This window comes from Cutaneotrichosporon oleaginosum, assembly GCF_008065305.1.
Source record: "Cutaneotrichosporon oleaginosum strain ATCC 20508 chromosome Unknown ATCC20508_contig01, whole genome shotgun sequence".
Classification (NCBI taxonomy): Eukaryota; Fungi; Basidiomycota; class Tremellomycetes; order Trichosporonales; family Trichosporonaceae; genus Cutaneotrichosporon; species Cutaneotrichosporon oleaginosum.
In genome coordinates, this window is record NW_027072170.1 from 2,246,921 (window position 1) to 2,260,331 (window position 13,411).

A 13,411-nucleotide genomic window follows, 5' to 3' on the forward strand; every position below is an offset into this window, starting at 1 on the left:
GCGGCGATCCGCCACATGCCCCCGCCACACGCCCCCAATCCACCGCCCACATGACTGCGCACGCCTCATGCCCGCCACACTCCACTCCATCGCTGACGCACATGTATCGGGACGAACGTGCATTGTCCGTCGACGCGGCGCCGATGCGCTCCGACCCGTCTCCGGCCCCGCGACCAGCTCGGCGCAGCCAGAGGTCATTGGCGGACCGGGTGCGCCCGAGAACAATAAGATCCCAGCCGAACGCCCAATGTGGAGCTCTGCATCGCGAGTGGAATACCCGCTCGAGAGGCGAAGCAGCCAACTGGCTGTGCAGCGTGCATTATCCGAGCGGATTTGCATCCGACGAGCGTCGGATGGCGTGCGCCACTGCAGCCGTATGGCCGTATGGGACGCGACCGTCTCCCACGTCGCACCGCCGTGCCTCCCATACGCATGTTTCATTGTTGGCCGTGCGTAACTGGCCAGGTCCGAGGTCCGCAGGGCCGGCGGCCCGGACACGAGTTTCAGCAGGGCACAGTCCAGACTCGTCGGACCCGGGTTGGGACTGTGCGTCGCCGAGCGGCTGTCCGCCCCACACTGCGTCGCACGTCCTTCTCAAAATTGGGAAGGGGAAGTACGAGTGCATCACGGACGACCGCGGAAGCGTTCCGCTCCACTGCTCCACGAATACGACAGCCAATGGGAACGGGCCCGCTGCTGTGGGAGCAGGCCCGCCGGCGCCGGAGGCAGTGGATGGCACGTGCAGAAGCAAAAGAGGCGCAGGAACGGTGCCACACCTCTGACGTGGCTGGCGGGGGGTAGTGCGGCGACGCGAATATCTGATAAGTGGGGGAGACCAGGAACTATCGAGTGCCGTAAAAACGGACGAGCTGTGCGGTGCGGCCGCAGACAAGCACGTCAGCCAGCCCGTCAGCCCCCCCTCATGCCAGTTCCCAGTGTCCATCAGGCCATCAGGTGTCCAGGTGATCAGGCAGAGCGCCGCGTGGGAACGCAGCAGGAGATATCGGGCGTGTCGGCCAGTACTCTGGTTCTGAGACAGCAGTTAATTCTTGCAGCGTCGCGTGGGATGCTTGGCTTAATGATGGCCGGTCTCAGAGGCCTTGATGCTCCGAGGCCCCGAGGCCCCGAGGCCCCGAGGTCCCCAGGCCAAGCTCTCAGGCCTGAGGCTGGCATGGTTTGGTGGGAGCATTCCGCACGGCAAAAAAATGGAGAAAAGTTTGTCTCAGGCGGTGTGTGGTGTGTGGTCTTGGGTCGAAGACCTTGTCTCGATTGATCGGGGGCCGACACGATCGCCGTCGAAGCATACAGAAGGCCAGAAGGCTACAAGGCATATAACCAAAGCAGAGAAGCGGAACCGAGGAACAATGGCTGGATGGCTGGAGAGCTTGCTTTCGCGGCGCGCGCTCGCCCCGGTGCAATCCATTGTTGACATCGTGGGCGGTGGGGCGAACAACCTGACAATGCCACAGAGCTACATACCGCTGTTGGCCGCCCCTTCCCCGGATCGTCTGGTGGGCAAGCAGGGCGCACGGGCCAGGGGCGCATTGAGGCGAACAACGACTCTGAATACACGCGCACGGACGCCACGCGCTGTCATGTGACGGCTGACGGCTGCACAATGTCCCGATGGGATGATACGTGAGCCTCACAGCGAACACCGAGTGGTTCCTCGCTCCGAAGGCGAAGGCCAAGCAAGGTTGGTCAGCGCAGTTGGGGCGGGTGCTTTCGGTTCTCCTCCCTCGCCACTCGCGCCTCGCTCTTCGCTACTTGTAACCCGTGACCGGCTCGACTACTCGGGGATGCGGCAATGATGCATGCAGTGGTGTGATGACTATGTGAACATTGGTACGGATGATGGGACATGGAATGTTATGACAGTTGTGGAGACATGCAATTTGAGACGATTCTTGGCGGTGGAGTGATGTGCACGGGCAACGAGGCGCTGGCTTTCGAGGGGCGGGTGGGCTGGATGGCTACCTGGCTGGCTGGCCGGCTGGCTGAGGCAGAAAACACTGCCTTCATCGCTATGCAGCAATGCCGGCGGTGCGACCGCGCATTGGAGCAGGGTAGACGGCGTCGCGCATCGGGCGCGAACGCGAACGGCCCTCACGTTCTCCAGAGCGGCTCATGTCGCGGCCACGAGAGCGACCGACGCGAGTGGGAGCAACCTCGCGTTCCTCGTGGTACATGCCGAGCTGGGGGACGAGCTCTGGGTTGACTTCGATGCGCTCGACACGCTCGCGGCTGCGGCCACGGCTGTCCTCGGCGGCGGGCGCATGCTCACGGCGCGACTGGGCGGAGGGTGCGGCAGAGCGACTGCGGACGCCACGAAGGGGCGCGACCGAAGGCAGCTGTGCGCGCTCGGGGGGCGTAGCGCCAAGCGAGACTTCGAGTGCAGGGCGGGGGTGGATGCTGCCGCCCGTCTTGGCGCTCTCGTTTCCGTGGGGACGAGCTGTGCGGGGTGACGGAGGGTGGTGTGGGTCGGAGCGCGAGCGCGAGAGCAGAAGAGACGAGCCGAGAACGTGTGAGATTGAACGATCTTCTGGGAGCGGTGGGCAGGCGAGGTTGGGTGTACGGTGGATAGGATCGGAGACGAGGCGGAGGACATTGACGTCGGCATCGGGGGCACCGCCGGGGCCAACGTTGAGGCAGGCAAAATTGAGCTCGTCGCCAGGAAGGCTACGATTCCTGTGGCCCAGGGCGCGACCACAGCCACATCGTGGGGCGAGTGCGAGAGGCGAGGTCACAGAATTTGTCACGCTCGACTTGCGGCCGAAGCGCAGAGTGTCAACAGAGCCTGTAGGAGTGGTGGTGCCGTTGGTGTGGCCGTTACCTGATCCGTTGCTGGTGACGCGATTTTGAAGACCGCTTGGGATCTTCATGGGAACGCTGCCGACATAGCCAGGGTATGCAGGAGGAGGAAGATTGAAAGCTTCCTTTTGCGGCGAGTCGCCGCCAGAGGGGAGGGTGTGCGGGCTCTGGATGGGTGACTCTGACAGCGAGGACGACGAGGTCGAGGTGCCTCGAGGACGACCAAAGATAGGTGACGGGGTGATGGTGTGAGTTGGGCGGACCGCTGGTGAGAGGGAAGCAGGAAGTTGGGCAGTGAGGCGAACGGGTGCGAGACCGTTGGACTTTGTGTTCGGGGAGGCTGAACCCTTGTCCTGTAGCCTGCACTCTTGAGAGCAGTAGAGGCCCTTGGAGGGAGCCTGGCAGATGAAGCAGCGCTCAAAGTCTTCTTCGAACATGTTGGCGTGGAAGATGAAAGACAATGGGGAGTGCGGATTGCTGCAAGGTTAGCTTGAATATTGGAAGGAGGGAGGGGAGGGGTCAAGCAAAGTGGAGGGCTTGGTTGAGTAGACTCAGGACACGTACAGTGAACCGGTAAACCCAGCACCGTAGGGTGAGGCGAGAGTGATTCGATCAACCGTGAAGCGCGTGGAGGGGATGTGGTTTGTGAGATGAAAGGCGGTAGTGGATGAGGAGAGAGTGTTTTTAGGTGATGGTGGTGGGTGGTGGGGTGGTGGGGTGGTGGGGTGGTGGCGTTGAGTGATGATGGATGGTGCGATGCAAAGAAAAGTGATGGAGGCGAGGGGAGGGATGGAGGGGGAAGGAAGGTTGAGTAGAGCGAGTAGATGTACCTAGAGCCAGAGTATGGCCTGGGTTGTCGTGATTGCGCTCAGTGGCCTACGTGCTGCTGCCTGGGTGGGTGGGTGGGTGGGCAGGGCAGGGCAGGGGGTGGACGACCGAGTCGATTTGGGTGGGAGAGGTGGGAGAGGTGGCCGAGGTGGGTTGAGCAATTGAGCGATTGAGCGATTTCACTCTTGTACCAGCAGCAAGTCGGCCGAGAGCGAATATTCAGGAAAACTCTCCTTGGCGATTGGGAAAATTCAAGTGACGACACTGCTGCTGCGAGGCAGAGTCAGCAAACACAGTCCCTTGTCGACGGGGGCGGGGGCGGCAGGGAGGGGGAGAGGGGGGGGGGGGGCGAGTTATGATGCAGTGCAAAGTGCGAGTGCGAAGAAGATGGAGAGCGAGTAGAAAAAAAAGTGTGCGGAGAGATATGTGTGTGTGGGTTGGGGCGTGGGAGCGAGAGTGCTCTAGTGATATTACTGAAGGAAAGGACGACGCGAGCGAACCTCGGCGAGGACCGTGTACGGTGGCCGTAGACGGTAATGCCTACCAAACCGGTGTGTGTGTGTCTGTGTGTGACTCGGTTGTGACTGTTGTCACACACATGCACAGGGTCCAGAGGTTTTTTTCTTTTTTTTCTTTTCTCTTTCTCTAATGCTGCCATGCTGGCATGAATGCACGCGTTCGATCGTGCAAGCTGCAAAGCGCGAGCTCGACCGTGCGTAGGGTGCAGCGTGCGTGCTGGTTGGAATGGTCCAATACTTTTTGCAGCCCGCGGGTCCCGTGCTTGGCGAAAACGTGCGAACGTGTCACGCCAGCCAGAGTTCAATTGGGGAGGGGGAGGGGTAGGGGGAGGTGGAGGGCATTTGGAGCGCACGGCAAAACTCACCCAGTAGTCGTTGAGGATTGCTCACAGTATAGGACAGGGCAATGGCGATAGGAATATTAAGAGGTAGGCTGAGATTGATGAGAGGAGGCAGATAGTGCTATCGATAAAAAAGATGGTCGAGTGTCGAGTCAGACGAGGACTAGAACGAGCACTTTGTCGCAATGAGTCACGGCAATGATGTGCTGCGGCTGGGGGACACGAGTCGTGTTGTCGTCTTTCTTGCAAAGCTTTTGCCGCTGCAGCCGTGGCCACCGGGCCACCGGGGACCGAGAAATCCTCAAAGATCAAAGATGGACTTTGCGGCAGCGCGCGACGGACGAGCGAGCAAGGCACGAGACGAGACCCAAGAGGCCAAAAGGCGATGCCGATCTTGCGCTGTGCGGTCAGAATGTCGTGCCCGCGGTCGCAACCCTGCCCTCCTTTCCTCCGATCTTCTGGGTCGCGGGCCAGTCTGCATGCGTAGCCCCTTCATCGATTACTACAGCCCCTCGGCCTTCCTACCCCCCCACTCCTCTGCCCGTCGGCGGGGTGCCGGGAGCCGAGGATGGAGCGCGTCACAGTATCACAGTGCCAGAGTGCTCGAGAATGTTGAGGCATCGAGTGATTGCAGGCCAGGATTCAGGTACCAGGGAAAGACTTCCGCTGCCGGTGCTGGGTTGCCAGGGCGGCAGAGGACGGAGAGTATCGCTTGTCCACCTGAGCGCCCTCCCCCCTGCGCCCTCCTGCGCCCTCCTCCCCTTGTTGAGCCCCTCCACTTGTTGTCCGACGTCACTGGGACTAATAACTCCCTGAATAACCTGCAATTAGCCTGACTACCGTGTCCTTAGCTCGTCATCAACACATTTTCTAATCCATCCTGTAGTGCTCTCGGACTTTGCCAAGTCATCTTAGCTCTTAGCCCTCAGTGTTTGTGGCAAGCAGCAATGTCAGGCAGGCGTCCTTCTTACTCGTTCCGCGATCCGCGAGCGGCTCATGCAGCGCAGACAGAACTTAGAATGAGCAACAGCTCACGCCTCCAATGCTGAAGCCGTCGCCGCTATCCCGCACCCGCCCGCTTAATCCTCTATTCCCCGCCCCCGCCCCCGCGCCCGCGCGCCACCCGCCTTCATTTCACCCGGGAGGGACTTGTCCTCCTTGGATCCTCATTCTCCCCACCAACCAAAACACCTATCCACGACATGCCGCAACCTTGCTCATCCTCTGACAACTTGACCTCTTACCGTGCCTGTGCCCGACCGTGCCAACGTGCTAACGTGCTGCGCCGTGCCAGCGAGCAGACTTTCTGCGATTCTGCAGGCCTGCAATCCGCAAGCGAAGCGAGCTTGAGACCCCGCACAGTAGGGGTGCGGGCAATAACTCTACGCGTCCTCCTGGCGCCGGGTGACCGTCACGCCCGCACGCCCGCACGCCCGTCTTGTCCCCCCTAACCCCCGGATCCCCCGATCAGTCTCGTCAGGCCGCGGCTCGTCGTCCGTGTTGCAGAATGCATACCCACCTCGACCCCGGCGATCCCCGACCCCGACCCCAAGCGGCCGAGGTGATCGCGCGTGCGCTCGGATGCAAGCGGGTCCGACGACTTTGGCATGCTGCACCTCGTCGAGGTCTAGTGCGAACATGCCCGCCTCAGGAATGGGGTTTGACCATTATTTCGCACACGGTGCGGAATACCCCTCACCTTTGCGCGGTACACTCTGGCAGATCCGTGTCCGGCATGACATGCCCCACTCCCCCACTTGCCCACTCGGCGTCATGTCCCCCAGTCCTCACACGGTGTTTATTTTCGCGTCCTCTTCTCCGTCGTTCCGATCCCTCCCTTCGCTGCGGACAAGCGGAATCATTGCTAAGCTACTGACGAGCATGCCTCATCCTTGTGCGAGATGACGAGGGCACGTCCTTGCTACTACATCATAGAGCTGCGCTCCACAGCCGAGGAGGGCGCCAATCCTGTCCGCACCCCTGCACCCCGCATCTGTCGACCTGCGGAATCGGTGCCGCAGGAACGTCCCCCCATAGCCCACGTACGCCTTCCGGCATGCAACGCACGCCTGAGACTGACAATAGACGAGGACAAGCAGTCACATGCACATGACGTGGTAGCCTCCCCACGGCCACGGGTTCGGCCTCAGTAGGCCTCCGCAGGTCTCTATAGTCAGGCCACTATGGCCTCCAGCTGGCCGGCGCCGCAGCCACTATTCCAGACGGTTCCACCGGGCCCCGCCCACCCACGTTGATAGCCCAAGCAGCACAAAGCCATGGGCACTGACTGGTGTAGCAGAGTCGCACAAGTCGGATGCGCTTGATGCTCAAAGAGTTTGGACCAGCCTGACACGTGCATCGCACGTTTATCGCCCGCGGACATCCCGATATCCGGCTGGCACACGTTCGCCGGATCTGGGGATCAAGAGGCTGCGAGGCTGCGAGGCTGGCTGGTGCGAGCCAGCATCGCATGACGCGACCCTCGCCAGCCGCCAGCCGCCAGCCGCCAACCGTCTGTCCGTCTGGCCGTCTGACGTCTGACGTCTGGCGTCTGGCGACATGGAACCGGGGCACGTGTGTGGGAAAACCATCATTGACACGCAGGTCTTGGGTTCTCCAAACCTCCGGCGCTGCGCCGGAAAATGATCAAATCTCCGCGCCCGCCCGTCATCCGTGATCCGTGAGACTCACCGGATCACCGGCGGACAGATCACACGGAGTACGGACCAAAACCCATCGCATCTGTCGGACACTCTGGAACTCTGACGCGAGGGGAACTGGCATGGTTGCATGGCGTGTGCGCGGCATGTGGCGTCATGTGGCGTGGGCGCATCTGTGATGGAAAATTGTCGATCGGCGACATCCAACGGATCGCGACAACCGTGCGAGCGTGCGAGGAGGGATGTCATGATCTGGTCAGATCGCCTGATCGCCTGATGGATGAGGTCGTGTGCGTTACATGCCACTGCGGTGGCGTGCGGATCGCGGATCGCGTGAGAAAAAGGGCAAGCTGGGTTAGCGGACGGCCTGTGCAGATCGGGGTTGCGATGTTCGCTTCGACCAAGCGATCCGCGATCGATGCATACGAGCGCGAAGAAGTGCGGCTTACGCGACAGACGAGTAAGCGCCCGACGCCGGCTGATGCCTCACGCCTCGCGCCTCGCGCCTCACGCCCGACGTCCGACGCCCGACATTCAAGGTGTCGGCCGAGGACAGGGCGCCGCCTCGCTCGCACCGTCTCGGTGACCTGACTATTTGTCGAAAAGCTGCACTCTTTGTCGGATCAGGAGGCTGTCTCCGTCGCCCTCTCAGAAGCGGTCCTGCCATGCAAGCCATCAGGCAAGACGCACTAGTCCGCTTGTCACCATGACACCCTGGTGACCGCCAGCCATTGTCCGTGACCCTCGTCGCGGTGCGAAGCGAGTCCGAAACGCTGTGCCTTTGTTCGCGTTCGCACGGACACGCTGGCCCACGAGGCCGAACAATAGACGTGCGCCGACGTCGACCCTCGGACTCCTTTGATACACCGACGCAGCCGGTCGTCGGCCTGTCGGACGAGCGTGACCCCACGAGAACACGGACGGACTGTGACTGACCCGTAACCCACGATCCAGCGATCCAGCAACCGTCCCCACTCTGCTTCCGAGATCTGGCCGATCGCGATCCAGCCTCGTGCCTTCACGTGTCAGCCGTGACATCAGCGACGACGATCCTTCGTCCCTCCCCCCAACGGCATGTTGTGCTGCAGCGTGCATTTTCACCCAAAGGACGTTGGCTTCGCAGATCGCAGAGCAACGCTGCATACGATCACAGGAAATACGAGAGTGACGTGTTGCAGCGAGCAACCCTTCACACTCGGAGCGCAGGCGTCTTGACCGAAGATGACGGCATCCGACAAGCCGCGATGCCCATGGTCTCAACGGTACAACAGTGACCCTTCAAAGGCTGCCATGCCGCGAAAGTAACGGGCCCAGCCACTTGGCCGACTACTGTTCCTCGTGTCGCTCATACCATCTTGCTCTCGGCCCTGTTTCATGGTCCAAGAGTCAAGGACCAAATGGCGTCAACGACAGCCGCACATCGCGGCCAACGCTCAACGGTGGTCAAAGTTCCGCAGCCTAAGCCTTCCGAGCTAACGCAGGGTCCCATCAGGCCATCGGTATCTATCTGATAAACCCAAATCTGCTAAACTGAAACGACCGTTAGGCCGTGAGGACGTCACTGCAAGCGCCTGCAGTCACGGACTGGCACGAGCGCGAGGAACACGGCGCGGTGTGCAGCGTCATTCGACGGTCGCGCCGACCGCGACCGAGTCCAGACTCTCGACGTCATAGACGGCCCACCGACCCCGAAGACTCGCATTCAGTCCAATAGCGACTTCTCGAGTCGCCAAAAATCTGGTATCATCAGTCGCCGCGTGCAACTAGCGTGCGTCATTACCGCGACCTATGAAAATACAGATAACAGATGGCGTGTCGAACGTGGCGGGCTTCTCGCACGCTCCTAATGTGGCACACCTCCCATTGTGCGCGCCCATTGTGGCAGCGCCATGCTACCCCGATAGCGACTAAAGACCAACTTTTAGACTTGCGGGACATGTTTGTCGCGGTGTTAGAACGGGTGAATTTGATCGACATCGTTATCTCGGCGTCGATGTAAACGGGGGCCGGTGACGGCAGGTCGGCGACGGCGCTCTTCCGCCGATTGACCTTACGATTCGGCTCTGCGGTCCGCCGTTGTCGCCCGATCGTCAAAGAGTGAAAACTTCAGAGTTCCTCCCGTGCCGCTTCGGCAAGTGATGGGCATGTCACGCACCTCACCCTGCCCCACTATCTGATGTTGCTTCTCATCCTCTTCGTGACCCGCATCCCGATGACCCTTCCATTTGCCTACCTCTACCCCTTCCGGCACCTGGTCTGCCATTGTGTCGCAACAAGACCTGGCGACGTGACGCGTGGGTGATCTCCCAGTATTACACACGAGATATCTGCCACACCTCCCCCCCGGGTACCTGGTCTGGCCCGACCGGAACGCGGTGCTGCCTGCAGTGACAATGTCCCAACTCCTCGTCAACGCACTCGTCGCCTCCTCCACATGCTTCCCCGCACAGCTACAACATGCATGCTACTGCAGAGCGCTACCGCCGGCGCTTAACGCCGCTCTCTAGCCGAAAAAAACGATGGTTGTGGCTGAACTACTCGGCGTCCCCACGGCGACGGTCTACAACGTCCGTGGCTAGCGTCGGAGACGGCGACTAAACATCGACCCGAATGCGCTGGAGAAGGGGGATGATCTGACGTCAATAATGAAGATCCTCACGCTCGACGCCATGGACGCTTCCGATTTTACCGACGGGCGTAGCGTCGCCCCAACCCCAGCGTACTCACCCGGTCCCACTCGTCCATGGCGCGCTGAAGCATCTCCACCTGTCCATCGGCGTAGCGGCCGAGCATCTCCTTCATTTCTTGCTGCTTGGACAGCTCAAACACGGTGTGCTCTTTGATGACCTCATCTGAGAATGCTGTCGATGTCTCGTGAGCGGCAGTGACGGCCTCCTGAAGCTGGGCATTAGCACTCCGCTCGGAGGGCATTGTCAGATGAAGGGGGGTTCAGGCTCCGTGCTCAGCTCGCAGAAGAATAGGCAGAGGGGGGGACAAAAGTGTCAATTCTTCCGATGATGGCCTGGAGAGCTCGAAGCCACTCTCCCACACATCTTAGGATGAATCGGGAAGCGGCCTCGAGCGTTGCGCGACGGGTGATGGGTCAAATGGTACTAGTCATCGGAAGACGTCTGTGGAACATCCCCGCACCAATTGCCAGTGGGACCGCCACGATTGTAATCCGACGACCCTTGTGCCATATTGCGGATTATCTCGGATCGCCAACTCTGCCGAGCTACGCAGGAACAGACTGCGCGAGGCGGAGCCAGACCGCCGCACATGACGAGAAACCGTCTCCGACAGGCCATCTCGCTTAATCGCCCGGATGAAATCTGCCCGCCTGTCCCTGCAGATCTTCCAGAGGAATGCGCGAGGCGCATGCTGGAGTCTGCCATCCAGAACTAGTAGGGCCGTGTTCGAGGCCATCGAGCGCTGCATCCGCTCTGCTCGGGCGGTGGGCACCGTCATTGTATGCAGGCTAACTCCGCGAAACGCCCTGGAGACCCCGTGGGGCTTGCCCAAGCTCCGCCGGTGCTTTGCCCGAGACGCACAGTCGCTCGCCCGAGACCGCCAAATCACTAGGATTGCAGGCGACAAACTGGCTTCCGGTCGATCCGAGATTTCCAAGGCATGGCTAAGATCGCCAACGAATGTCCGACCGCCGGCTGACCATGGAATCATGCCAAGCATCTCAGGCACATCCGATCATCACCACGGGCACCACGGCAATCCGCAATGGGGCAGCGGTGATGCGGCCCGACGCCGCTCTTGCTGAGCAACGCGGATCCAACGCCGCTCACGATCCGACTGCACATGCCCTCCTCAACCCCGAGGCAGCAAAGCCAGACGCGTCCGGAGAGCCACTCACCTCCTTGATCCTTCCGTCGAGCTTGCGCATTCGTTCGCGTCGCGTGTGAATGTCGTCTGTCCCGCGCAACTTGTCCACCTGATCTCGGAGGTAGGTTCCGAGCCCGACTGGGGCTCCCGCGTATCCGGAGCTCAGAGCCGCGAGGCGGTCGCGCTCGCCCACAACGGCCGAGAGGTAAGCTGACAGCTCCTCAAAGTCTGTCTGCTTTTGGTCCCGCAGCTTTATGGTTTGACGATGTGCGCCGGCATATGCCAGAAGCGAATGTGTTTGGATGAGGAAGGGATCGACGGACGCCTGGTTCTAATGATGAGCACAAAGTGTCAAAACTGTCCTTCTAACCTGGTGCTTCAGATATGTTGAAAAGTCGAGCATCTTCTCCGCGAAGCGGTTGAGGGGCTCGGTGATCCCCGACTCGAGGTAACCCAAGCCCTGGTACGCCGCTGCCATGTCCTGATAGTCGTTCGCCAGATCTGGTCGTCAGCATATGACAGCCAGACACCTTGTGTACCTTCCTCGCGATTCTTGCTTCGTGCCACGAGTTTCTCGATCTGCCCCATGCCCTCCTCAAAGCGCTCCAGCTCTTCGTTCATCTCGACAAAACGGGCGTCCGGCTTGCGCACGCGAGTGAAGGCGTTCACAATCGAGTCGCTGAGCGACTCGAGCATCGAGGTGTGAGACTCGGGCGGAGGGTGAGCGAGATGGGAATGCTTGGCCACGTTCTGTCGTCAATATGGTCACATCAACCTCAAACAGCACGCACCCATTGGTGACTCTGGAGGAAGTCGGCCACGAGTTGGCTGCGTTGAAGTGTTGGGTGATTGGCGATACGGTCTGCGAAGCGCTGCAGGCTGCCAGTCAGCGAGAAACGCTCGGACGCCCGCGCGCTGTACACATACTCCATCCGGCGCTTTTCCACAAACTCGGGAGAGAAACGGTCACCCTTGATGTATTCTGTACAAGTCAGCACATAAAGCTGGAGGTGGGAAAAACAGCACTGTCTCGGCAGAGAAAGGTGACGCCGCGCGCTCGAACCTCATCGGCTGCTCATGCGTGCACTCCACGTCACATCTCGTTAGATGGGTCGGTTTGACGCGATGGCGCAGCGACGTAGAATAAGGGGATCAACTTCATAAGAAGCTGGGCGACGATCGACGACGAGTCAACCCCGTGTGATGCTGCTGCGGACCACAGTGTTGCCCTCGCGCTGCTCTGCTGTGCCGTCTCAGACGCCCCTACCAGCGACCGCACCTCTCTCCCAATCGCACTCCCTTCCCACGACTGCCACGGCACTCTTTCACACAGTTCGCGCATCGCGCGTCAGCCAACTCACCCAAGCGATGCTTGTCGGGGATGGGCGGAATGACACAAGCCGGGAAGCTCTTCAGAAGGTGGTCGTGAAGGAAGGCAAAGTCCTGGAATCGGCGGCGGACAGTCGTGGGCGACTCCTTGAACGTCTTGAGGTTCGTCTGCGGTCAGTTGTGTCATCTTGCTCCTGGGCGAAGACGACGTACCCTCGTCTGCACGGCATATGACACAAACATGTCCTTGCTGCCCTCATGCTCCTTAACTGGGTCCTTCACAACGATGGACATCCAGCGTCCGTCCCATTCGTAGTCTCCCGGCTCGAATGCAAGGCGCCGCGTCGGCGTGTCTTGGGGGCGCACGGTACTCGTGCTCGCAGCGCCAAAGTGCTCGTCAGGCGAGGAAGGGTTGATCTTGTCGAAGCCGTCATCATCGTCCTCGCCAACGCCCGACATATCAGCGAAGCCGGCGCGCGGGGGCGCGTCGTCCCAAGATATTGAGTGGAACCCGTCCTCTTCCATCGCTGGTGCTTATTGACGTTCGGGTGTGAGATGCGTGAGATGAATCGAGATGGGAGAGTGACAAGACACTGAGCCGCGGGGTGCGACGAGGAGGCGGTGACGATGTGTGCACGTGGGATTAGGTAAAAGGTGGCCACAGTCACTTAAGGGGGGGGGGTCAAAATAAACAACCGCACTGGAGCATGATTCGGGTTGAATGACCGCGAAATGAAATTGTGTCTACATCCGTTGACAGTAAGCAAGATCCGTCAGCTCGTGAGTAGCATGAGTAGGGACCAAAGTTGTGGACGCATAGAAAGAAGCATCAGAGAACAGGTGGCGGCAGGTGTCAGGCGAAGCTTTGCAGCTGTGCTGGCGCCTGCAGGATCATGCAGGAGGTTGGAAGCGAGATGGGTCGCGAACGAACTCGAAGAACCACACGACAGTGGCCTCAGGGTGCATAGATGTTATGTCTAAAATATCGTCGTCGAGTAACGATGTTCGTTATGACTCTGCCAACTACCATTGCTCCCGCCATCCGGCATTCCTTTGCTGTACAACCCCAGACGCAAGGCGGTTGACC

The 13,411-nt window shown here is 60.3% G+C and overlaps 5 protein-coding genes across 5 annotated transcripts; 1 reads left to right on the plus strand and 4 right to left on the minus strand.

The window, feature by feature from the left end:
* Positions 1-2,024: 2,024 nt before the first annotated feature.
* COLE_00904 (uncharacterized protein) lies at positions 2,025-3,248 on the minus strand (the record flags this gene model as incomplete). Its single annotated transcript, XM_018419338.2, has 1 exon — positions 2,025-3,248. The coding sequence occupies one exon, from the start codon at positions 3,246-3,248 to the stop codon at positions 2,025-2,027; it is 1,224 nt and encodes a 407-aa protein (XP_018275416.1).
* Positions 3,249-6,671: 3,423 nt separating this feature from the next.
* Positions 6,672-6,881, minus strand: COLE_00905 (uncharacterized protein; the record flags this gene model as incomplete). The annotated part of the gene is made up of 1 exon (XM_018424487.2): positions 6,672-6,881. One exon carries the CDS (start codon positions 6,879-6,881, stop codon positions 6,672-6,674), a length of 210 nt encoding a protein of 69 aa, XP_018275415.1.
* Positions 6,882-7,545: 664 nt separating this feature from the next.
* Positions 7,546-7,749, plus strand: COLE_00906 (uncharacterized protein; the record flags this gene model as incomplete). Its single annotated transcript, XM_065626104.1, has 1 exon — positions 7,546-7,749. One exon carries the CDS (start codon positions 7,546-7,548, stop codon positions 7,747-7,749), a length of 204 nt encoding a protein of 67 aa, XP_065482598.1.
* Positions 7,750-7,833: 84 nt separating this feature from the next.
* Positions 7,834-8,301, minus strand: COLE_00907 (uncharacterized protein; the record flags this gene model as incomplete). The annotated part of the gene is made up of 1 exon (XM_018419334.2): positions 7,834-8,301. The coding sequence occupies one exon, from the start codon at positions 8,299-8,301 to the stop codon at positions 7,834-7,836; it is 468 nt and encodes a 155-aa protein (XP_018275413.1).
* A 1,451-nt stretch (positions 8,302-9,752) lies between these two features.
* On the minus strand, positions 9,753-12,849 carry COLE_00908 (uncharacterized protein; the record flags this gene model as incomplete). Its single annotated transcript, XM_018424485.2, has 9 exons — positions 9,753-9,791; positions 9,886-10,059; positions 11,027-11,326; positions 11,366-11,496; positions 11,535-11,745; positions 11,787-11,874; positions 11,923-11,977; positions 12,357-12,492; positions 12,538-12,849. The coding sequence occupies 9 exons, from the start codon at positions 12,847-12,849 to the stop codon at positions 9,753-9,755; spliced, it is 1,446 nt and encodes a 481-aa protein (XP_018275412.1).
* Between the last annotated feature and the right edge of the window lie 562 nt (positions 12,850-13,411).